Here is a 26,775-nt window from a genome sequence, read left to right as displayed (position 1 = left end):
ATGATATTTTATAAGTAACAATACACACTCTAAGCTTCAAAATGAGTAGAAGATTACCTAACCTGGATATATGCACTAAAAGATATGATTTTCACAATTAGAACAGAAAAACCATAAAGTACTATTTGACCAAATGAATAGTACATCTTCACATTATTTTTCTGTATTGAATAGGCAAGTAAATGAACCAAAAAGTATTTTTTTTTCCTATAGAGAATTAAAAGAGCTTTAAATGGAGACTTGAATCACCTTAATACAAACTTTTTATAATTAGTTATGAATTTTTAAATTTGGACTAAAAAATTAGAATTTACCAAATGAATAATAATCCGAGAATAAAAATATAACTTTTCAATGCATGGGCTTGAATGCATACTAAATAGGGGTTAAATGATAGGTGTTAGCCTATCTTGACCAAATTGACCAAAATTTTGTCAATAATACAACATCTTAATAATGTTATAAAACGCAAGGCAATTTTCATTAGGCGTAGAGCAAGTAACTATGGATTAGTTTCAAAATAAGATAGGTATTAATGGTCTCTCTAGTAAACCCCTATATTGGAGTAAACCAATTACTTCAGACATCGTTGGTCTAAGTGTAGCAGATTCTTGGGTGCAAAGTAGGCCAATTTCTATGATTTTCTTTACTTCTTCTGCATCATAGTCATTGGATTCCAAGGTATTGTCCACCAACTCTAAAGGTGTGCCACTTGCATATAGTTTCCAAGCCTACAAGTAGGATCAAAGTGAAATGAAATAAGAAAAGGGAAGAAAAAATAATACAAACTGATGTTTTACCCCAAAAAAAAAAAAGACGTTAGTTCTTGTTCCTTTTTAGAAAAAAAAATAGAATTATCATTCTTAAAAGAGTTAATCGTTCTACTGACTTGTTAAAAAAAAGCCTATTGCATGTAAACTTCCTAAAATGACTGAATTTTTTTAATAGTTATTTTCTTACCTTTTGTAAAAGGAATTCACCTTCAACATCATCATTAACCTTCAATTCCTTACTTTTTTGACCACTGATTATTTCTAAAACAACCACACCATAGCTGTAGACATCAACCTTCTCAGATAGTTGGCCATGAATTGCATACTCTGGTGCTGCATATCCTCTATAATATGCATAATAATTTTAACATTATGGATCCAAAATAACATGCATGCATGTGCATAAACATAAATTTTAAGTCACAATTGCTTATAGACATGCATGTACAATATAATATTGTGCCATGAAAATGGATACGAACTCTTTTTTAATATTCATGCTTTACAAAGAAAAGAGAAAGTTTAAATTATTTATTAGTGTAGCATAGGTATTCTATATATCATCCTTAATATACATCTTGGTTAATGTGTGAAGTATTCATGTATTATATTAATAGTTAAAATAATTAGACAAATATAATTGATTTAACTTACAATGTTCCTGCAAAGTTTGCACTAAGATGATATTTCTCCTCATGTAAAAGTCTTGCCAATCCAAAGTCAGCAATTTTAGGCTGAAGATCATCATCTAAGAGGATGTTATTAGGCTTTATATCTCTATGTACTATACGAATATGTAATTCTTCATGTAAATAGGCCAAACCCCTTGCCATGCCTAGAATTATATCATATCGCTGCTTCCAGTTGAGAAAACCTTTCCTTTTACCTGTTTTCAAGCTTATAAATGATGAGGGCTAGCAGTGCAAAAGTAGAAAGAATCATGATGAAATAATGCTCAGGAGATAGAAGACAATTATACATGTTTGCTTGTACTTAACAAATATTTTTGTAATTATGTGGTTTGGTTAAAAATATATGCACAAGTTATAATGTGATAAAGATGAATATTAGGAAACACTTAATGAATAGTATAAAATATTGTAATTGATAGGATATTACCGAATATGAATTTGTCAAGACTGTTGTTCTCCATGTACTCATAAACAAGGATTCTATCATAGTCTTTAATACACCATCCCAAAAGTCGGATAAGGTTGCGATGATGAACATTACTGATAAGCTTCACTTCACTTTCAAAATCTTCTTGTATCCTTTTTGAGCTGCATAAATTTAATTTCTTGATTGCAACTACTTTTCCATTTTTCAAATTTCCCTGTTTATTAGAATTAAGAATTTCAATTATGAAATTATATTCATGACTTGTGTAAGAGACAACTTAAGTTTAGAGAGAACATGTTTTTGATTAAAAATATTGGAAGTACAAGAAATCTACCTTATATACAGCACCAAATCCACCCTCTCCTAGTTTATTTTGTTCCCTAAAATTATTAGTTGCATACTCCAACTCGTTATAGTTGTAAGTAACCAGACCATTCAAATTGGTTGCTTCAATTATGTCTCCTGTTGGTGAAAACATCAATTAGATATGCTTCATAAATTAAAAAGGAAAAAACCATTCATTCTTAGAAATAAACATCCATCACTCACTTTTTCATTTATGTAAAATATTAAAACCAAAGCATCATGTTTAGCCTTTTAAAACTAATACATACATATATATTAATTGTAAACCTTTCAAATAGTATTTACCTATGGAAGCCTTAGTAGTTTTTGGTAGTCTAATCCAAGCAAATAATGCAAGAAGGATAAAAGCAAATGCTGCACCTCCGAAAACTTCACCAATGATAGCCCCTTTATCCCTTGAACCTGCAAGGGAAAAAAACAATCCAAGTTAACACTAATTAACATGATGCATATCCAACATAAAGTTTAAAAGTACATACAAACAATTAAATTGTCATATGTTGCAATTAGGTATTATATTTAAATCCTTGAATGAATTGTGTAATATCCCAAATTTTAGGTCTAGAGATATAAGAAATAGCCTAAAATAGGCAAGTTATTGGATCCTAATTGGCAGGAGTCCCAGAAGTTTTCTGAAAGGATAAAAGAATTCTCAGGGACTAATTTGCAAGGTGAAAGTTTTCTGGAATCGAGAAATAAGAAAGATAGAGACTCTAATGAAGTCTCGAGTGCTAAGTAAGAAGAATGAGAATGAATATGAGCTAAAGATTATACTTAAAACCTCAAAGGGATGATTCTTGAAGTTAAACCCTAGTAGAGACCTACTTGTAATTTTGAAAGGTTTCAGGCCGAAAAGGTTATTGATGGAAAGTATGCCTGAAAATTTCAAAAAATGGGAAATGAGGTGTTTAGGCCCATCCAAGGTTAAAAATGATGAAAATACCCATGAAATGGATTTTTAATAAATTGACTAAAATTAATTATTTAAAATATAAGAAGGCCTAAAATAGTTAGACAAAGATGGGAAATAATTATTTAAAGAATTACGTAAGATTGTAAAAGTACCCCCAACCCTTAAAAGAAAAGAGGTTAGCTTTAGAATAATTTAAAGCCGAATTTTACAGAGAGGAGGGTATCTCGAGAAAGTCAAAATAGACTACTCATAAGTTAGAGTTTGACTTGAAAAAAATTAGACAAATTCTTCATGAAAAAAAAAGTTAGCAGTACCCAAAAATAGATTCTCGGAGTTATGGACTGATAGAAAGAATTTGGTTAAATTTACTTTGACATAAATATTATTAAATGTTTAATAGAGAGACAACAGGAAAAGCATCTCTCTCTATCTGCATGCATATATAATGCCATGTGAAATTATTTGTGAAGAAAAAGGGTGTCAAAACATGTCCTAATAGTACCGGATAGGTCAGGACCTGAAAAAGTACTCGATATAGTATAAAATTGTGAAATAAGTGCAAGAATAGTCAAAGGTGAGAGGGAGTATGAATTTCTCTCTATCTTATTTCCTATTTTAATGTTAATTTAATGAGGGGACATGAAAGGATATACAATTTGTCTAAGGGTATAATTGAAAAAAGTTAAATTATAATAAAATATTGTTTTATAATCACATGTGCATTATGTAGCATAATGTAACATCTTGAATTTTAGATTTAGAAGTACCAAAATTAACTTAAAATGGGCAGGCTATTAGACTCCCTTTTAGCAAGAGTTCCAAAAGTCTCCTGGAAAGATAAGAAGATTCCTAAAGACTAAATCACAAAGTAAGGATTTTCTAAATCACAAGACAGGCAAGTTAGAGACTTTGATAAAGTCTCAAGAGCTCGGGTATGGGAATTAGAAATGGTTAAGGGAAAAAAGTTATATTGGAAACCTCAGTGAGATAATCCTTCAGGCTAAACCTAAGCAAGGACTTAATCATAAATTCAGAAAGTTTGGACCGGAAAGGATAGTAATGGAAAGTATGCCCAAAAATTCTGCAAAAATTTCAGAAAAATGAGAAATGAGGTTTTGAGGCCTGTACGAGGCTAAAAATAACAAAAATACCACTAGAGCAAATTGATAAAATTTCTAGATTTTTGGCTAATTATGAATACTAGCAAAAATTAAATTATTTAAAATATGAGGAGATCTCAGATAATTGGAGAAAAATCAGAAATAAATACCTGAGGAATTATTATAGGTTTTAAAAATGATTTCGTCCCTAGAAAGCAAAGTTGTTGGCTTTAACAAAATTTAAAACTTTTTTATACGCTATCTGAAATGTTTATGGGTTGACTTTTGGGCTGATAAAATTTAGAGAATTTCCTCATAATGAAATGGCAGTATTAGTACCCAGAGACAGATTCTCAAATTCATGAACCGATAAAGAGAATGTAATCAAGTTTATTCTGAAATAAATATCATTAAATGTTTTAATAAAAGAACAAAGGGAAGAGCATCCCCCCTCTATATGCATGTTATATAATGCCATGTAAGGTTATCTATAATAAAAAAGGTACCAGAATATGTCCCAGGGTTATAGGGTAAGTTAAGACCCAAAAAAGTACCCGATACTGATGTAAAATAAAATAGGTGGAGGAATAATTAAGGATAAGAGAGAGCACAAATTTCTCCTTATTTTGCTCCCTATTTTAATGCAAATTTAATGAGGGGACATGGAGGAAATTATACAATTTGTTGAGATGCATGTTTGGAAGAAATGGAATTGTGTAATAAAATATTATTTGTGATCACATGTGTGATTAGGCGGCATAACACATGGCAAGTGTTTAAGCAAAATGGCTTAGGATTTGTACACTTGGCATAACACATTTAGATTTTTCCCCCCATTCCCTATCATTTTACATACTTCTTAGTCTAAACTAGATAATGCATTCTAAGTAAATCTCAACCAAACAAAAAGCATCAGTAGCAGTGAATAATCATATATCTCAACATTTATTCAAAATATTCTGACCCAATTAAGTGCCTGTAAAATATGCAATCTATTTGAAGTTTAAAACCATACCTTGTTTCAAAAAGTGGTTGATATCAATGGTTTGATTATCAGCAAAAAAGGCATTTGTGGAGTATCTCATGAAACAACCAGCTTCATAAGCCCTCGCATTTGAGTTGGGAAGACAAGTATGAAAGTTGATTAACGCATGGTAAAGGCAATCCTGGCAACCACTTTGTGAGACTGTCTCAACACATTGAGCAAAGGCATAAATATATAAGCCATGACTATTAGGCACAGGTGTCTTGGTAGCTGCAAAAAAATTTGGGATTCTTGGGATTACTATGTTCAAATTCGTTAGCACTTCTTGCGCCGTTGAGGCAAGCATAGAGGAATTTTTCACTTGCTTCCCACAAAATATGCTACTAGGGTAGTCTCTAGCTAGGTTGAAGAAGTAAAGGTTGTCGTACCTGCATCAAACACGCATCAAAGGCATATAAAAGGTTGTCGCCAAATGTCTTTTTCGGTATTTGGCTAGGTTGAAGAAGTTAAAATATTCCTTTAATCATTATTTCTATTATTGAAAACCCTTTTAATATATCCTATCAATATTATAACTCAGGAAAATATTTAATTTGATAGACAAAATGAATTATTGGGATTTTACCTATAATACCAAATCAAAATTCGTAACTATTGTCTATATTTAGGGTCGAAAAGTATCTGTCTCTTTGGAAGATAGCTTACTGCAAACGTCCTTTAGAACACAGAAAATTTCCGAAATACAAATGAAAATACGTCTAGCATGCTCTATTCATAACTTCTAGTTTCATTACTTCTTAGAGACATATTATTAATTAAATCAAGTTTTCATTCTTCTTAACTGGTTAATTTTCATTCTAAAAAGGCCATTATTATTTGATGCCAAATTAAAGAAATGAGACTATTATTAGACATTAGTTTTCCAAATTTATAAATAATCATTTTATTTCAGTCAAATATATGTAACATATTAAATAACGTTATTCACGAATATCCAGGAGCTACAATAAAATGAATCACACGTAAGGATTTTTCCCCAACCAAACCCATGTAAGGATCTCAACTTTTAAAATGACTCCCAAGATTCAATGTCCAATAATGAAGCATTAAATCATTAACTTGCGATTCAAATAATATTTTTACGTTCTCTTCTTTATTACTTCCTTATTGTCTTTTTATAAGAAACATTTAACAATATCATGTAGATAAAAAAAAAAATAGTTAAAATTGGTTAGAAACAATAAATATACAAAAATTGTAATTTTTTTAATCAAAAATACAGGGGAGATTGTATAAGTGAGAATAAGGAAATGAACCAATGATGCTTCAGTATAATAAGATAATAAATATATTAAGTATTAAAACAAGTACTTAGTGAGGGTGAAATGGGAAAACTAGCCAAAAATTTGACGAGAAGGTAGAGAAGGTGGTTTTTTTTTTTTTTTTTTAAAGGATGGAGGGAGTAGTTGGACCGGCTCTCTTCAATATAGGTTATATATGACCTCTAATCCTTAATATAAAAAGCTAGTTTGATTTTTATTTTGGCTTTAAATATAAGCCCCAATTCATTTTATCTCTCATATTTATTTATTTATTTTTTAAAGTAGTCATTATAGTAGTTGTACATGTTGAAAATTCCATCAAATAATAGTTCTAACTAATACACATGATTAGCAATGATATTTTAGAGAAAATGACGCCTGATTATTTAACAAACTTCTTTAATATACTTAAATTAGTTAACTAGTTTTTATATTAAGGACTGAAGTTAATATGAAGATTGTTAAAAGCGGTATAGTTTAGTTAGAACCATAGTCATAGGAAAAAGGCTTTAATAATCTTTGCATCGATAGCGAACACTCATGAATCATCTGGCTATCAATTTGATCATAGAAATTGGAGATCTTACCGTGTATCATTGGATTGTTACCTTTGACTATTTGTATATGAAAGAGAATATATGTGGCAAAATTGACTTGTTTAGAAGGGACACCATCTCAATGACACCACTGTTTTGTCAATCTCTTCCATATGGTGTATGCACTTGCTTTTAGTATATGTAATGACCTACTTTGATAGCCAGTCATTATGTTTGTAATAGCCTACTCAAGAAAGGATTTAATTATCCTAAAATCCATTGACAACTAAGGAGTATATAATAACAAGTTTTAGTATAAAAACCAACAACTGTTATGCTGTTTATTTGTCATTGAGATTTTTTGGTAATTAATTTTTTTTTTCTTGAGACCTTATAATAGTTCTTCTTTTCTTTTTCTTTCATATATGTAATCATGGGTATTAATAATATTGTTTTTTTTTTCCAGAGAAAAGAAGAAGAATTGACAGGCTTACAAAATTCATCACATGAGTGTCGGTTATTAAGCCCCCAATTAACATCTTCCCTTTTTTTTTTTTTTTGAGGGCACATTCTGTGCTCAAAGTGTTTATCTTAATTTGAACTATTTAGATTGATTTTGAATGGTTCAAATTGAATTTAAAGTTTTATGTATTTTAATCAATTTTTTATTTTAATAGATATACAATTTAAAATAAAGAAAATCTTACAACTAACATTTCTTTAAAAAATAAATCTATCATTAACAAAAATTGCATGTTAAATATTTTAAATTTAAATCATCTATATTAAATCTTAGACTGCTTAAATTATACTACCTTCGGTTCTTAATATAAGACCCTATTTGACTTTTATTTTGATCTTAAATATAAGATCCCAATCTACTTTGTCTCTCATATTTATACATTTTTTTTTCAAAATAGCCCTTCTAACAATAATAGTTCTAGTCAATACACTTGATTAGCAAAGATATTTTAAGAAAGACAACACCTATTTAGAACAAATAACTAACTCAACTTATTTCTTTAATTTTTTCAAATTAGTCAACTAGCTCTTATAATTAGAATCGGATGTAGTATTACAGCAATGAGCGCATTGTGATGGTTTTTATTTTTTGTCAAATCAAAGTTGGAGTACTTTTACCTGAGAAAGCAGTCATCGTAGAGGATTCTAGCCCACTTCAATCCCACGGAGCAGTTTCGTGCATTCACAGCGGCGGAGTCGAAGCAAGCGAGACAGTCAGGAATGGAAAGGTAGTTTCTGCACTGAAAAAGACCATAGGCGGGATTGTGGCCTTTCAATGACTGTGCCGTGGCGAAGTGTTTGCTTTGGTCTCTGACTTGCTCTCTCAGGTGCTGTAATGTCGCGTTTAGGTTCTCATGAAAGATGGACACGTCACTGGCGTTGTGTTTGCTGCACCGCATTTTCAAAATAGTACCCTGCGGATCTGAAACGACGCCGTCAAAGGTCCACCATGAGCAGAGTATGAGGCTTAAGAAGAGGGGGGCCTTTTGTTGCAGTTGCAGAAGCATGATGAGAGAGAGAGAGAGGACGATGGATGAAGAATAGTGAAGGGATGAGTCTGTTTATTATAGATAAATTAGGTTAGCTCTAGTCTTTTATCGCTCTGGGCCATGGTTTGAAATTCGAAGTCCTCCACCATTAGTAGCCAAAACCTCATCACAAGGAAAAGCGGATTCAAAATTCTTTTAGAATTTTCAACTCTCTCATTTTTCCTCATAATCTCATTTGTACTATTAAATATAAAAAAATTGATTCAGATGTACTATTGTATAAAACTATTATTAAGATATTTTATGAGTTAAACTTTTTTATTATGCAGAGATTAAACTGTTTGAAGCAATTTTAATTGTAGCTTTTATGTTATGCCTCGTTTATTGTGTTCTTCAATTATGCATGTATGCCTAACTTCATGTATTTTTCTTCTTTCATATACTATAATTGGATATGTTATTTAAAAAAATAAATTTTAACTATTTAAATCTATTTAATTATTTTTATTGTATTATAATGATATTTTAATTTAATAGTGGAGATGAGATTGTGAGAAGGGAAAAAAGGGAAAAGAATTCTTAGAGCATCTCAATCCCTTGATTACCCAGTACCTGGCGTAAGGGAGAGTACTACGTCCAAGAACCAAATTAAAGGGGGTAGGTAGATATGAAAGGACTGGAGGACTAAAAATATACCCAACAAAGTGGACATCGTCACTCAAATGAAGATGACCCCGCAACTGCAACGTTGAAAAAGCAATCCTGCGTGTCTGCGTGACTCTTCAACAGTGGTCAAAAAGTCAAATCTCTCGCAGCAACAAGACATGACTTGCATGCTTATTTACTTGCGTGTTTTTGATAATTTGACAAAGTATTAATATGATGTTCGGGCTATATAATCTGTTTTTATTTTGGTTTTGATATCTATAATTTTGAGCTATAGGTTTTGGCTTTGCAACGTTAGTTCTTAGAGCAAATGTACAAAAATATCCATGAACAATTGTCAAAAGTGCAGCTGGACCATAAACAAATCATGGGTCTAAATCAATGGTTTGAAAGCCGGACCGGACCGGACGGTCAGACCGGTCCAACCTTCACCCGTTCATCTTCCCGGTTCGGTTGGGATGTTTTAACCGTTCAAAGGATTGGACTGCTTTAGGCCGTCCTAAGCCGGCATTTGAGCCGGAATTCGGATTAAAGCCGGAAGCCGGAGCAGTTTCAAGAAAACCAAACGAGTCTGAAATTTCTGTTGCTCACCACTTGCTTCGTCTTTTTTCTACCGTCAAGCCAACTCATTTTCTCCCTTGTTCATCTTTCTCCATGGGTTCGTGGTGGTGTTATGGCAAAAATTACAACGATGAAGAAGGAAAAAGAAAAGGGGATGGAGATGATAATAAAATCGAAGAACAAAAATTAATAAAATTTACCAATAACATTTTCTTTTCCTTCTTTCTCCATAGATGCAAGTTGCAACCTCCATCCATGCCGTTTTAGACCTTGCGAAATTCAGTAGTCGACATTGTGGGAGTGAAGAAGAAAATAGTTGCAGAAAGTGGACAGCTCAACTGCTTAGGGGAAAGTGTCTGATCGGCTCACATAGAGAAGGGAAGATAACTTTAAATGTTGCAGACTTGTGGTAAAACGCGTATTGACAAGACTTTACACATTTTACTTTTGATTTTTATTTTTTATGAGTATTTTTTAAATATAAAACATGTCATATAACAAATCTCAACGTAATTATAAATGCATATTTTATAGTTGGCAAAAATAATAAACGTATATTTGATGATGATGATTATTATTTTCCAAGTCATCAACTTTTTTTTATTCTTTGACTTCTTAAATTACTATTTTTTTAACAAATAGATAACTATTTAATCACCTTAGTTTACATTAATATTTTCATCCTCTTTTTTTAACTATTTTTTCTGAATAATTTTTTAAAGACATTTTTTTATATATTTCATCACAATTACAAAAGTGACATTAAATAAATTGTAAACTAATTCTTGGTTTATTTAAAGATAAATTAGAATCAGTTTTCATTTATATTAAAATTAATTAGCGTAACATTGATAATATTTTAACTATGATGGGTTGAATTGCTACTAAAATGATGAAATTGAACTATATACTTATATTTTCAAATTATCTAACAATTTGATTTTTTATTTTTTTACACACATATGTTATCATATGTTTATATAATATTATTTTTATTTAATTATTATGTTACCGGTCTGACCAGACGGTTCAACCGATCTGACCGTTTGAACCATGACCCGTTGATCTTTCCGGTTTGATATCCGGTCCGGCTTTTAAAACACTGGTCTAAATACACTTACAATCAATTCAAAATAGGTCTAAAATGCTAGCTTTGTTAACCCACCAAACGTCCGTCCATCTTAAATGGTGGGACCCTTTTTTTCTTTTGACCAGGTGTTATCCACTGTATTTTCGATCAAGCCCGTTTAAAATCTTGGGCATATTTTCGATAAAGTCCTTGTAACATTACCACAAAAAGACCTTTAACAGCAATTAAAAAACGCTTTTCATAGTGGCTTTTAAGAAATAGTGAATCCTGTTGACATTATAAACAAAGAATTTCACGACAGTTTATAACAACCATGAAAAACTAGTTTTTACGATGGTTTTATAAAGTAATCGCCATGAAAAAGTAACTGGGCAAAATGGTTTTATAACTTAACTGCTATAGAAAGTTTGATTTTAATGGTGGTTACTTTGTGTAACCATTGTTAAAAATCTCTTTCATGCTGTGAAAGGTTTTTTTTTTTTTTTCAAATACAAATTTTGATTCAATTTTCTATGCAACCTTCCTAGAATGCCGATTACAGACCAATTCTAACAAGCATAACAAAAAAATACAAAACCATTTCAAGACATAAATTCAAACCTAACACAAACAAAACTAATGTTTCCAATTCTTATTCAATCAACTACACCTAATAATCAACAACTTAACTAATTAATATTTCAACTAAACATATATAATAAACAATGAACTAAAATGTGAATAACTTAACTAATTCATGTTTTCAAAGTTCTCAAGTAATGTTATTGACAAAGTATCTCTTATTGAGTTGATTTCTTCAGGGTCATATGACACACTATCTTGAAATGCTTGTAAACTAAAAATAACAAATTCATTAGTCAACTGGATAAAAAATTGTGAAAAGAATTGAAGAATTACAATATAACTTATATTTACCTTGTCTAACTTCTTAATAACCTTTGTATGCGTCACTCTTCAGTTTGTGTACCTGAACCTAGAAAAATAGGGAGGAATCAATCTAAGAGAGAGAGAGATAGCTAGATCAACATACCATGATTCATGCTTCTTAACCACACATAAAGAGGCATTAGGGAAACAATCACAAACAATTAGAACTAATCACTCCCCTTGCTTCTGTAGGCAGTCTACTCATAGAATTAACTTGCCACATGTTACCATGCTAGCCCTTGTTTTTTTTATCACATATAGATGTACAAGTTTCTTCCATTCTCCCTTGATATGGCACCATATAGGGACTGAGGTTTTCTCCACATTTAATGCAAAATGCCACCTCATAGGACACCTAATCATCTACATGTGAAATTCCATATATTTTATTAAAAAAAATCCATTCTTGCAACTATATCCTAAATAAATTGTATTATTCCATGTAGGTCCTCAATCTGTATAAATGGCACCATTCAAGTCAGAAAAATAGGAAAACAAAATTTGACCTCACCAAGCTTAAGGTCCACATAGTGTAATTTCACAGAACTGGTTGAATTTTTCTCAAATCCTATTAAATTCACTGTCTCAAAAAACTTATTTCCTTGCACCAATAGCTTTCTCTAAATGAGAAATGATTTCCCAAATTTTCTCAAATTTTATTTTGGTCTATAACTCTTCTAATTAAATTTTCTCCAAAATTGATCCTTTACCCATAAAAATTCCAGCTTTAAATAATTTAAAGCTAACCTCTACATTTCTAGAGGTTAAGTTATACTGGTTTGATTTTCTCTGTGGAAGTCCATCCGAAGAAACCAGAGATGTCATCGACACATTAGTTTATGTTTATATATTTATTACGTGTGAAGTTTATAAAAACATGCTCTAATATCATTTTCTTTTATACTGTTGATAGGGCTTTTCATAGTTTTAATGTTGTGGCGATTAAACAAAATAGACAACTACCAACATGGATTCTCCCAAAAGTATGTTGTTTTGAGCTAAATATATACTTTTAAACCTTTTTTAGATGAATTAAAGTTCATGTTTATAATCAATAATGTCTAATATTCAATTTTATATTTCATTTTGTCAACAAGGACATGTTGAATGTCGATATTATGTTATTCGCTATATGAATGACATTATTGAAACAGGGGTGACTAAGAAATTAGACGAGGTAAATATAAGTTACATTGCAAGACATTCTTCAATTCATTTCACATTTTTTATTAAGTTCACTATGTTATTTTTTATTAACAGGTATTTCAAAATGTTACGCCATATCCCATGGATGACATCAACTTGATGAGGGACACTTTGTCAACAATATTGTTATAGAATGCTGAAACTTTCAAATAATTAGGTCATTCCTCAAAAAATTCATTGTTAGATATTTTCTCTTGGTTTCCTCCTACACATGTTCATTATTTTTATTGTACAGACAGAAGTTGTTACTTTTATTTCAAGATACTGGTCTTTTTAGTTCCTATACATGTTTTTTGGTCTTAGGTTCCCCTGAGTTCTCTTGGTTCTCTATTTTTGCTTTGTGCCTATGTTAAAAGAAATTTCAATGCTTGATGTATATATTAATTAGCTAGTTAATTAATTGTCCATATGGTCTTGTTCTATGTATTCTGTACTGCCTATATTTATTTGGAACTGTAAACTGCAGGGTGGTAAACAAGAAAATCACGCAAAATGTTTTTTTTTTAAAAAATTAAATTTTAATGGTAGTTATTAAATAACCACCATTAAAACTCTTTTCCACGGCAGTTCCACGGCAGTTATGTAAAAAACCGCCGTGGAAAATGACACTATAACAGCAGTTATTAATTAAATCATCATTGAAAGTTAACTTTCCACGGCGGTTTTGTTAATAACCGCTGTGGAAATCAAACTTCCCACGGCGGTCTTTTACATAACAACCATGGAAAATCAATTTTTCACGGCAGTTCTCAACCACAGTGTTTTGTAAACCTTTCAACGTCGACTATATCAACTTTGCCTCCAAAACTACCATGAAAACCACTAATAACCACCGTTAAAAGTCTTTTTTCTTGCAGTGCTAGCAATACCTAGCTCCAGAGGGTGTCATCTGCATTTGGATTCTCCTCGATTACCTCATTATGCAACAACCTCACATAAAAGAGGTAATCCATATAGATGGTGGCGTACTGGTTCTGTGTCTGATCAATATGTCTTCTCAATTCCAGGAATTCTAGAAAAATATCACATACCCTTTGGATTCTTTCTTCACCAATAAGGGTCTCTTCATAATTGGCAGGTCCTTAGCCTTGATCTGATCAGGTCTTACCACACTAATAAGCACTTCCCTGATTGTGCTAGGGCCTGCTTCATCTAGATTTGGTCTAGGTCTCATGACACTTTGAGCATCATTGTTGAGCTATATGATCTGGTTGGAATTTACCTCTGAGTGTATGTCCTCTATCTCACTTAATAGCTGGTTGTACCCTAATGGTGGAGTAGGGTTGTTAGGGTCTTCAACTAGTGAATGGTACCAGTCTAGGTATGGTTCCCCCCATATTTTCTGATTCACTATGCCCCTAGATTTGCTTCACAACAAGCCATTCTTTCTTTCTGCACTTATATCAACTCCATAATACACAGCCTAATACAATCAATTCACAAATAATAACTAACAATTAATCATGCATTAATCAATACAGTGGAACTATACAAAGCCAGAACCTTTGCTATGATACCAAAAAGTGTTACACCTCCTTTTATCTCACATTATATCACAAATAGAGCCATTTGGAACTATTATTTAAACCTTAAAGGTAAGAAAATTCCAAATTTAAAAATTTAGACCTAAGTTGCTATTCATCCAACACTGAATTTTTGGCAAACTTTGAAAACTCATAACTAGTTGTAGAAAAATCAAAATGAGATGGTTCTAAGCTCTATTTGAACCTTGCAATACTTTCTTTTAGGGAAAAATACTCATTGTTACATATCATCACAAAACAGAGTCAGAAAATTCACAAAGTTGCACTGTTCATTTGGTAATTTTTTAATTTTCTGATATTTTAGCCTAACTTTGGAAGGCCATAACTCTTAACACAAAATTCCAAATTTGATGATCTCCTACTTGATTTAAAGCTAAAAATGAGATCTATAAGTTTGCAAAATCTTAGGTCCCAATTCATTCATTTGCTCATTATTTTCTGTATCACAAGATCGTCCAATTTTAAACCCTTTTTATCCCCTATTCATAATTTCTTGAATTTCTTTCCTCTTTTTCATGCCACACCAACCAGCTATACCAAAACCAACATTCATAACAATATTACCATATTATAAATGCATGGTTATAGATTCACATTTTCCAAGGCTCTTTATAAAATTATATTAAAATTCTTCAAATACAATATAATGACGTTACATTGTCACAAAATTCATAAGGCCTCCTTAACTCAAAACTATCTCCTTGCCCTTGTCCTTGTTTGGTATCAGTAAACAAACTGCTGGGTTTAAGTAAATAATAACTTAAAGTGAAATGGTCATTACATTAAACTAAGTTGTTATATCTACAAATTCAAGTTGTTATAGACACATAGCTCAGTTGCTATTTCTATAGACTCAAGTTTCTATTCACAAAAAATTGAATTGTTTTCTATTCAAACCCAAGTTGTTATTTACATACCCCCAAGTTATTATTTTTATTTGGGTTAAGGTGTAAATTTGTCTTAGAAGTTTTCACTCAAGAGCACTAAGCACTCGAAAGTATTTTGGGTCCAAATTTATCTCGAAAGTTTAAAATCGTAACAATATTGCCCCATCATTGAAAAACTAGTGTTGACTGTCAATAGTTAACAACCAATTTAGGAAACAAATGGTTTGGGGTTGTATCCTATTAAGACCTCCCCATCTAAAAATTGACCATTGGTCGCTAGAGGTCTAGCCGCTTGTAGCTTAAGTTTTTGTTTTTAATAATTTTTAATGGAGGTATATTAGTAATTGGGTATGAAAACTTATTGACACATAAGTGACTTGCGAGTTATTTGTAGATTTCATGATACTTTTGTGTGTTTAGATTTAGATTCCTTCTTTGGCACTTTAACGTAATTTTTTTTTTAATCTTTTTGGTTTTACCAATGGATCCTAATAATACTTTTCAAGTTGAAAAATTGCATGTCATTGTTTTACTGAACTTAATTTCTTAACCCATCTTATCATGATTTTACTTCTGGATTAGGTATCAAAATAAATCAGGTGGATACCCTAACGTCAAGAGGTTGTGATCGAATGAAGATCTCATCACGTGCTATTGAAGCATACTTGATTCAGGTATTTGATTTGAATATGATTACTTTTCTGTTGCTGAGAATTAAAAATGCACTTTTATGCATATTGTCCTCCCCCCCCCCCCGGAAAACCAAAAAAAAAAAAAATTTAAACAACTCTATACCTTGTCAACAAGAGTGAAAATGTATTGGGTGGAAATATATCACATTTTGCTTCTTGCAGATGCTTAAAACCGGATTCTTTCATGCTGATCCTCATCCTGGAAATCTTGCTGTTGATGTGGATGAAGCACTTATTTATTATGACTTTGGCATGATGGGGGATATCAGGTCATTCACCCGAGAGAGGCTGCTTGAACTTTTTTATTCTGTCTATGAGAAGGATGCTAAGAAGGTCTAGCTTTCTGCTGTCTGTCATGGTTCACTTCAAATTTTATATATTATCTCATTCTAACTGTCGACTGTCAAATGATAGATACTTCGATATCCTATTCAGGATAAATTTCTTCCTCCGTCTGCTTCTAGTATCTTATGAAATGATTCTTTGGCTGGTCCAAAACTGAAGAGAGCTTGATAATTAAGAAATGGAAATGTTTAAACATTTTTCACGACTGCTATGGGTCGATTTATTTGTATTAGAACATTTTATATCTTTGTGAACTTTTGTTGATTCCTTTTATAGAATGTGGGGGAATAATTATCTAGTAACAGACCACTTATCACCTATGGTAGAAGGAGGTCATTTGTAAAGCAGTAATATAGCAGACTTTATTTCTTGGCAGAATATATAGTTTGTTTATTAGTGGTCAGTTTAGATGTCACCTAAGTTTAGGGGTAGTAGGTAGGGGTGTTCATGGGACGGGACGGGACCGGGACAGGCCCGTCTCGGTCCCGTCCCGTTAGTACCAGGACGAAACCGGGACAGGACCGGGACGTCCCGCTTCCCCTTTTTTTTAAAGGGCTAAGGTGTGTCCAGCACCCTAAACTATTTACCCATGTGCGTCCAGTGGCCTAAAGTAATTTTGGGTGCATCCAGTATCCTAAACTAATTAAAATGATGCATCCATATCCCAGGCTAACAGAAATGTTATGTTTAACTGTTACTTTCCTGACTCTGCTTAAAGTTGACCCCAGATATTCTACATGGTAGACATATGGGCACCCGATATGTATTATTCTTACTCAAAATTGAATTTATTTCCTTCCTCTTCTTCTAAATAAATTGACTTTTGAGTAAGAATAATACACATCGGGTGCCCATGTGTCTACCATGTAGAATATCTGGGGTCAACTTTAAGCAGAGTCAGGAAAGTAACAGTTAAACATAACATTTCTGTTAGCCTGGGATATGGACACACCATTTTAATTAGTTTAGGATACTGGATGCACCCAAAATTACTTTAGGCCACTAGACGCACCTGGGTAAATAGTTCGGGGTGCTGGGCGCACCTTAACCCTTTTTTTTTTAAAAAAAAGATACCATAATTTTTTATATGAATTTTTTTATGTTATAATACTTATTTTTTATTGGGCTTTTAAAGATAAAAACATTAGAAAAAATATTATGTAGAAAGTTTAATTATATAGCATAAAAAAGGTGTAAAAATAATAGTGTAAAAAAAATACCGTAAAAAAAAACACTATATAATGACTTTATAAATTATTTTATTGACGAAGGAGATTTTGTTAAGATACTACTACAACTTAAGAGCTACAAATCACCATAAAAATAAGAGTTATTATTAATAAGTAAATTGAATAATCTAATAATAATTATTAATAAATAATTTTTAAAAGAAAAAAAATTCCGGGATGGGACGGACGGGACGACCCCGTCCTGCGTCCCTCCCGTCCCGTCCCGTTTTTGTCCGTCCCGAACTCACCGGGACCGGGACGGAACGACCAGGACAGGACAAATTGAACACTCCTAGTAGTAGGTGTCAGTTATTAGTCAAGTATCTCATTTTAGGTATTTTTATTATTTAAATTAAACATGTTGAGGTCTGCTATGCCACTTTCAGAGTCAGTTTGCTAGTGGTCCATATACTTTAGGGAGTTTGGCGAATTCTCTTACTTATAAACAATCGCATGTCAATTTGTAAAAGGTATCTTGAGTCATAATCAGAATTTCATTGTTTTCTTAGAGATTCTCCTTGGCTATTAGCTTTCTTTGAGTGAGATTCTTGCTCAAACTATTCCCAGAAGATCTAACTCATGCATCTAGTAAGATGAAAGTAAAGATTTTTATCGCAAAAATGTTAGAACTAACATGCAGCAATGGTGCAGCTTATGCAATGCCTTGTTGATCTTGGTGCCCTTCAACCCAGTGGAGACTTATCATCAGTAAGTAAATAAACTTCTTCGACTCGATAAGATTTCTATTTCAGTGCTTTTATTCATAATCGGTGTCCAAGAGCTATAAATGCCTTTATGTGTCTTCTATCTAAGGAGATCTGTACAGTTTATCTTGGTTCAGTGCTTTTACTTGTAATACACATCTTACAGTTACGAATGCCTACTGTGATTTCCAGGTAAGGAGATCTGTACAGTTTTTCTTGGACAATTTGCTAAGCCGGACACCGGATCAGCAGCAAACTTTGGCTGCAATTGGAGAAGTATGTGCATAATTACTGATAATGGATCAATGAATTTTTGGTTGCTTTTAACATTACTCTGGGTGTTCTTTTCCCTTTGTCGACAACAATCATCTTAAGATTGATAATTATTGGTACGGTTGAGCATAATTGTTGGAAATATTAGAATAAATTTATTTGTATTTGTTGTTGGTTGTACTTCGTTTCTGTAAGCCCATCAGTGGCCCATTCTTGTGAGCCGTTTAGTTAGGATCATAGAGCTGCGCATTGTATATAAATATTGGGTCTGTTGTTGGCCCATCTATGCGAATTCCTTCTCAGTTGTGATTCAATAAAATAATTCTCTTCCAGTCCGTAGTCGTGTGTTTTAGGGATTCTTGGAGCAGGTCGGTGTTCAACATGGCATCAGAGCCACGGAGCACGATCGTTTAGGGCTACGAAGGGACCCTGCCGATTCAGGCCCAACACACTGACACACCGCACCGGAACCCTACTCGACCGATCCGATGGGAGATGAGAAAGGCACAGTCGAAGGTATCCCTTTCTCACATCCATTGTTCTTGCATCCGTCCGACACGCAGGGGACGGCGATCATACCCCATATTCTCACCGAGACTGAAAATTATACTGTTTGGTCCCGAGCGATGACGATCGCACTGCTCGGCAAACATAAATTGTGCTTCATCGATGGCACTTGCAAGAAAGCCGACCAAGAAGAGCGTCTCAGACCGCAGTGGGAACGGTGTAACGCGGTTGTTCTCTCCTGGTTGCTTAATTCCATCTCGAAGGAGTTAGCCAGCGGAATCATATACTTCCAAGACTCGCACGCTGTTTGGATCGAACTGAAGGAACGTTTTGACAAAAAGAGTGGATCTCGCGTCTTCGCTCTTCACAGGGAAATTAGCTCCCTTCGGCAAGGCACGAACCCGGTTACCATATAATTTTCGAAGCTGAAAGAACTTTGGGAAGAATAGGCGGCACTCGTGGCAATTCCTTCCTGTTCGTGTGCAACGGCGAAGGCATATTCGGACGCCATACAAGAACAAAAGCTGTTGCAGTTCTTGATGGGTCTCAACGAGACTTTCAATCAGGCACGAAGCCAGATCTTACTGATGTCTCCTCTCCCGTCAGTAAACGAGGCATATGTAATGATAGTCCAGGACAAAACTCAGCGTTCTATCTCATATGCAGATAGACACATCCCCACTGAAGGATTGGCAATGGCCGCAAGAGGAAGGGGACGTGGTCGAGGAAGAGGCAGAGGCGACACTACACCCGAATGCTCTCACTGCCATAAGAAGGGGCACGTTCGGGAGAATTGTTTCTAGATTGTCGGGTATCCAGCCAATTTCAGAGGAAACAAAGGGAGACAGCAGAGGGAATTTCAGCAAGGGGGAGCTGATTCAGTCAAAGACCCTGACCCTCAAGGCCACGCCGTCACAACAGTAGCTCCGACCTTCACTAAGGAGCAATATGAAAGAATCTTGGAGATGTTGAACAAAGATGTGGAGCCTACGGTACACGCTTTAACGGGTACAGGTTTGATCAATCCTATACCAAACTTTAAAACTTACACACACTGGATTTTAGATTCTGGGGCAACCACTCACATGGCTAGTAAATTAGACTTGTTTGATGATTATAAGCAGTATAATGGACCGATTAAGACAATTAAAATACCGAATGGAGATAGATTACCTATCACTCATGTTGGTTCTGTCACTATTGCTGAAAATGTTATTATGCATGATGTTCTGTATGCACCACGTCTTGAATTTAACCTGATATCCATATCTAGATTTACAAAGGAACACATTTGCATGGCAGCCTTCTTTCCTGATCTCTATGTACTGCAGGGCCTTCAGGATGGGAGGATGAAGATGATTGGTAAAGAGTATAAAGGGCTTTATGTGCTAAAAGTGACAGATACCCCTGTTTTGGCAAATACTGTTCAGAATCAGAGACCCTTTAGAAAGGATTGTGATATCGAATTATGGCATAAAAGACTAGGACATGCCCCCATATCTGTGATAAGACACATTGATCAAATTTGTACTGAAAACTCTGTTTTGAATAAAACTTCTAATTCCTGTGATATTTGCATTCAGTCCAAGCAGACTAAGTTCCCTTTCAATTCTAGTGTTATTAAATCTCAGAAAAGCTTTGATTTGATTCATGCGGATGTTTGGGGACCCTATAGGAACCCCACGCATCAAGGCTTTCAGTTTTTCTTGACTTTAGTAGATGACTTTTCTAGGGGAACTTGGATTTTTCTTGATGAGACATAAGAATGAGACTGAAATTCACATTAAAAACTTCATTGCTTATGTTTCAACACAGTTCTCTGTGAATGTAAAAAGGATTAGAAGTGATAATGGAACTGAGTTTACTAACAATCAATTGAAAGTTTATTTTCAACAGAGAGGCATAATTCATCAGACATCTTGTCCCTATACACCAGAGCAAAATGGGGTAGTAGAAAGAAAACATAGACCATTATGCAGATCACTAGAAGTCTTATCTTACAGTCAGGAATACCCATTAAGTATTGGGGGGAATGTGTTAAAATGGCGACATATTTGGTGAATAGGATTCCTTCAAAGGTTATAGACTACCAAACACCTTACGAAAGGATTTATGGAGTCAAACCAGACCTAAGTAATTTGAGGATTTTTGGGTCACTTGCTTATGCCACTGATTTAAAGGTCAGTGATAAACTACAGTCTAGATCAATCCCTAGTGTTTTCTAGGATATCCAGATAATCAAAAGGATATTTGCTCCTAGATCTAAAGCAAAATACCATATTTGTCAGCAGACATGTACACTTTGTAGAAGATAAATTTCCCTTCAGGGACGTTAGAAACAACTTTCAAGATACGTTAAGAGATGGTGTGAGATCAATGTTTTGGTTTGAATCAGAAAATTCTGGAAATCAAAATTCTGGAACCATTGCAGAACCAGAATCAGCTAATAATAATGATGAAGATCCTATGTATAACAGGACAAACAATGGAGGAGATGATGAATGTGATAACCGTAGAAATCAAACCAGTGTTGAGAGTCAAAGACCTGTTCGTACTAGAAGACCCCCTATTGGGCAAATGACTATGTATGTTCCTTGTTGCAATTTGATTCTGATTATCCTTTAAAGCCTAATTGTAAATATCCTATTGATGATTATCTTTCCTATGCACACATGTCAGCTGATCATATGTGTTTTCTAACTTCTATTGACTCTAATTGTGAACCATCTTGTTATGAAGAGGTTGTTCAAAGTGAAAACTGGGTTAAAGCCATGGAAACTGAAATGAAAGCGTTAGAAAGTAACAAAACCTGGACCATAGTATCTTTGCCTAAGGGTAAGAAGGCTATTGGTTGCAAATGGGTTTATAAAATTAAATATAATGCAGATGGTAGTATAGAAAAGTATAAGGCTAGATTAGTAGCCAAGGGCTTTAATCAAAAGGAGGGTATTGATTACCATGAGACTTTTTCTCCTGTTGTGAAAATGTTTACAGTTAGAGTAGTATTAAAATTGGCTGCTGTTAACAAATGGAATCTTTATCAAATGGATGTTTATAATGCATTTTTACAAGGTGATTTAGATGAGGAAGTTTATATGAAAATACCTCAAGGTTTTGAGAGACAGGGGGAGCAAATGGTTTGCAAATTGAATAAATCCCTTTATGGTTTGAAGCAGGCTTCAAGACAATGGAATCAAAAATTGTCTGAAGCACTGCAGAGAGGAGGATTTACACAAAGCAAGGCTGATTATTCTCTTTTTATTAAACATTTTGAGCAAGGGGTTGTTTTTATTTTGGTATATGTTGATGATTTACTGATTACAGGGAGCACTGAGTCTGGAATTGCTGAAACTAAAGAATTCTTGCGTAATCATTTTAAAATTAAGGACCTAGGACTAATGAAATATTTTCTTGGGATTGAAGTAGCTAAGGCTAAGAAAGGAATTGTTTTGTCACAAAGAAAATACGTTCTGGATCTATTGTTTGAAACTGGCATGACAGGTTGCAAGCCAATAGGAGTTCCAATGGCTCAAAATCTGAAGTTATTTGCTTATGATGAGAAGAGGAACCGTGTAGAAGACCTATTGAGAGAACTAGCAAAGTACAGAAGGTTGATAGGTAAGTTGATATATTTGACAATGACCCGGCCTGATATTTCTTATTTTGTGCAGACCTTGAGCCAGTTCATGCAGATGCCAACCAAAGCTCATATGGCAGCAGCTAGAAATGTCCTGCGGTATTTGAAAGCCACACCTGGATTGGGAATCTTCATTAGCTCAGAAGGGAAACCAATTTTGGAATGCTATTGCGATTCAGACTGGGCGTCTTGTGCTATGACAAGGAGATCTGTATCTGGATATTTGTTAAAGCTGGGAGGATCTCTTGTGATGTGGAAAACTAAGAAGCAACATACTGTCTCAAAGTCATCCGCAGAGGCAGAATATAGAGCCTTAAGCATGGCAACTTCTGAGGTGGTATGGGCTGTTAGTTTATTGAAAGATTTGGGAATAGATCACAGGCAACCTATGAAGGTTTATTGTGACACAAGGCTGCAATTCATATTGTAGCCAACCCAGTCTTTCATGAACGCACAAAACACATAGAAATAGATTGTCATTTCATTAGGGAGAAATGGGAGACTAAGCTGATTGATCTGGAGCATGTTAGGAGCCACAGCCAGGAAGCAGATCTGCTGACAAAACCAGTTGCGGGAAATGTACAGAAAAGCCTGTTGAGCAAGTTAGGAGCTATAGATATTTTCAAGCCCCTAACTTGAGGGGGAGTGTTGGAAATATTAGAATAAATTTATTTGTATTTGTTGTTGGTTGTACTTCGTTTCTGTAAGCCCATCAGTGGCCCATTCTTGTGAGCCGTTTAGTTAGGATCATAGAGCTGCGCATTGTATATAAATATTGGGTCTGTTGTTGGCCCATCTATGCGAATTCCTTCTCAGTTGTGATTCAATAAAATAATTCTCTTCCAGTCCGTAGTCGTGTGTTTTAGGGATTCTTGGAGCAGGTCGGTGTTCAACAATAATAATTTTGAAAGCTATGCAAATGGCCTCTCCTTCAACTTTGGGCCATTCGTGACTTGCTATAATGGAGATAACTATACATGACGTACCCGGTAAATCGGTATTTCTGTTTTGGAAAATACATGATATAATACTTCAAGATACATACGTTTGTGTTAGTAAAAAGAAAAATTATTAAACACACCAAAAATATAACTGCAATTCAAAAAATTCCTCTAAGAGCATAGATAGTATTGAGTGCGATACAAAACACAACCATACTTTTACTATTATAGTTCCTGCTCACAAGAATAGCATCAATCTTTTCTATTCCCTGGCTGTCATTGGTAAAGAGGACAGCTTCTGTGTTTCACTTATCGAAACATAAGTTTTCCATTATGGGGTGATAATTATGGGGCTTATTTTCCTATTTTAAATTTGATGAGGGAGTTTGCTCAAAATTTAAAGGGTTATTGCATTTTCCCTCATGATCTAGACCTGGCAGTTTGTAAACTGGGGCTTTTTGTGGTAGGATTTAATTGCTATAGCTCAAGATCAACCTTTCCGATTTCCATCCACTTTCACCTTTGTTATCAGGGCCTTCTCAACTCTTGAAGGTGTGCCTCTTTCTTTGGGCTTCAGAAAATTTTATTCAGTCAGTAGTCCAATAGCAGAAAGAGGAATTAGTGAATATGATTTGATGTCTGCCCTTTCTTTTTAACCCATTTCTTCTGCCTGCTGCTTGTTCCTTTTTACTAGGCATAGGTTACAGACTCAATCCAGATTTTTCCTTCGTGAAGATTGCTGCACCTTATGCTCAGGTGCGTATTTTCTTTGACGAAGTAGTTTTCTCATAATGTGATAACTTTTCTAACTCTAAGTGGGTTTCCATACATCCCGTGGAGTCCAGGTAATAAGCGACAATGATCATGAGTTACACGTAGCACTGTCTACTTTAATTTGATATTAATTTTGTACAGGAACTTCTAGATGTACGGCAAAAGCAGCAGACAGGGCCACGACTAGTGGAGCAAATAAGGAAACAGGCAGATGACGTATGAAACAGTATCTGGAACTCCTTTTTTTTTTTTTTTTTTCCGGTCCAGATGATATTCCTTGACACAAGGAAATTTTTGAAAACACGATTATTCAATGATGCTATAATCAATCAACTTGTACCATTTGTTCCTTTGTTAGGCAAGATCCTCGACTATGTCAATGCCATACAGAGTACAGGGAATAGATGAGTTTGTGAAGCAGCTTGAGGATAGGGATCTGAGACTCCTGGTCCGGGTGCTTGAGGTAACTTTTTGTTTTAAAAAAATATATATCCGTACAGGACTGTCTACAGAACAATGAACTAAGGAGGTCAAATATAATCACAAAAACAAAGTTAGCACTACATAATTTATTCTGATGTGCCTATACACAAGAGTGAAGTTATGAAAAAAGTTGTTAAATAAAAAGCATTCCTCTGACCTCAAAAGGCATGGAATGTAACATTTTCCCCCTTGACAGAAATAATATATGAACATGCCATTATTTTGCGTACAAATTCTCATCTCAAACTTGTGACCCAGTTTCTTAGTCTGAGAGAGCTGCTCAAAAAGCAACAGTGCTGCAAATGGCAACTACGTATACAGTACTGGGAGGAACCTTGCTAAATTTTGGCGTCACCTTGACCACCCAAGGCAATATCGCCATTGCAAATGGATCCTTTGTTGGTGCAGCTAACTATATATTATAACGCTTCCATCAAGATGTTCATCCTCTCTCTGTACCTTTTTTTTCTTGGGGGAAAAATTGACAATATTAATATAAGATGGGGACAAATGACGGGGATCCATAGTAATATTGAGGTACATCTTTTTAATTGGGACCCACAATTTATGCAGCTCTGTTATCCTGGACATCTGGCGGTGCTGTGCAGAGCCTAGACAACAGAGATCCAACAGCGAGCATTGGTTTAAATGATCTGGCTGGTCACATTTGCAGCTTCCATGGCCACTCAATGAGGCAATTTCTTGTCAATGGATTTCTATCGTGTAGGTTCTGCACAGCACCCTTGTGTTGCAGGGGGTCTGAAATTATGAATGCCAATTTTATGTGGTTGTCACACGATTTATGGCTGTCTCTTAAGTTTAATATCTGAAGAAATTGAGATTATCCATAACCTTATGTTCTTGTTTGAGTCTTCAGTTCTTCCCTTTCATGTGGCTGATTAGCACTACCTGGTCATGCAGGTTTTTTTATGACGCTGTTCTTCAAGTCTATGCAAAGGGTAAAGAAGCTTGATAAATTTGAGAAAATGACATGACATATACCATACAAATTCGATTCTTTCAAGGTTGTGTGTGTGTGTGTTTCTACTCTTACATTTCCTTTTACTGTACAACATTCTAATTTTTTTCCTTGAAAATATCCAAGTATACGAGTTTCACAGTAGCAAGATAGGAGACGATGATGATACTGCAAAGACATATACAGTAATATAGTCAGTTCAAGGCAAATGAAATGCCATAGCTTCTTTGTTTCCACACTTCATCCCTACTTAAGAGGGATTTGTGCATTATAAGACAAAAAAAGCTGTGCTGCACTTTTGAAATTGTTGTCTGGTAGGTCAGTGGGAATGATATGTTAAGGTACAAATCGCTCTCTGTTATCATATCCAGATACAAATCGTTGTCATTACAAGGTCAGTAATCCAGAATGTGAAATGTGGCAGTTGAAGTAAATGATTTTTCAGATGGACCAGATTGTCCCTCTAAATAGAGTCAAATGCCAAAGGAGTTATTGGCCGTCTAATATTTACGAGTGCGGAAGATGCTTAAAATTTGTTCAAGACAGGCGTCCAACTCTGCTCTTCACACCAAAAATAGATATGACAATAATTTCAGTGTTTCACTGAGATTTTGACCAGCTCTCTCGGCAATTCAAGAGAATTCTGAAAAAAAAAAAAGAATTTAGGAAAGATCTAAAAAAACCTTTAAAATTTCAAAAACCTAA

At 34.1% G+C, this 26,775-nt stretch overlaps 2 protein-coding genes and 1 long non-coding RNA gene across 4 annotated transcripts; 1 reads left to right on the top strand and 2 right to left on the bottom strand.

The window, feature by feature from the left end:
• Positions 1–490: 490 nt before the first annotated feature.
• On the bottom strand, positions 491–8,694 carry LOC114736310 (putative serine/threonine-protein kinase). Of its 2 annotated transcripts, XM_028924097.1 has the most exons (8): positions 8,255–8,694; positions 5,287–5,684; positions 2,544–2,660; positions 2,227–2,354; positions 1,893–2,106; positions 1,428–1,659; positions 961–1,117; positions 491–731 (listed from the first exon to the last, which is right to left on the bottom strand). In XM_028924097.1, the coding sequence occupies exons 1-8, from the start codon at positions 8,641–8,643 to the stop codon at positions 516–518; spliced, it is 1,851 nt and encodes a 616-aa protein (XP_028779930.1). In that variant the 5' UTR covers positions 8,644–8,694; the 3' UTR covers positions 491–515. The 2 variants fall into 2 exon arrangements, with proteins under 2 accessions (XP_028779930.1, XP_028779931.1); XM_028924098.1 differs by lacking the exon at positions 5,287–5,684 and having other exon boundaries at positions 8,255–8,353.
• Positions 8,695–14,167: 5,473 nt separating this feature from the next.
• LOC114736312 (uncharacterized) lies at positions 14,168–24,362 on the bottom strand. The gene is made up of 3 exons (XR_003739339.1): positions 24,268–24,362; positions 20,499–20,500; positions 14,168–14,178 (listed from the first exon to the last, which is right to left on the bottom strand). It is a non-coding gene; the product is annotated as an uncharacterized LOC114736312 (long non-coding RNA).
• Positions 18,374–26,103, top strand: LOC114736311 (protein ACTIVITY OF BC1 COMPLEX KINASE 7, chloroplastic-like). The gene is made up of 8 exons (XM_028924099.1): positions 18,374–18,480; positions 18,669–18,752; positions 24,302–24,386; positions 24,529–24,590; positions 24,750–24,824; positions 24,967–25,071; positions 25,358–25,494; positions 26,008–26,103. Exons 1-8 carry the CDS (start codon positions 18,415–18,417, stop codon positions 26,084–26,086), a joined length of 693 nt encoding a protein of 230 aa, XP_028779932.1. The 5' UTR covers positions 18,374–18,414; the 3' UTR covers positions 26,087–26,103.
• The last annotated feature ends 672 nt before the right edge of the window (positions 26,104–26,775 follow it).

Source organism: Neltuma alba, unplaced genomic scaffold, assembly GCF_004799145.2.
Source record: "Neltuma alba isolate B1F8T4 unplaced genomic scaffold, ASM479914v2 tig00013327_pilon, whole genome shotgun sequence".
NCBI classification, from domain to species: Eukaryota; Viridiplantae; Streptophyta; class Magnoliopsida; order Fabales; family Fabaceae; genus Neltuma; species Neltuma alba.
Note: the sequence above shows the minus strand (reverse complement) of the source record. Positions and strands in the feature narration are given on the sequence as shown.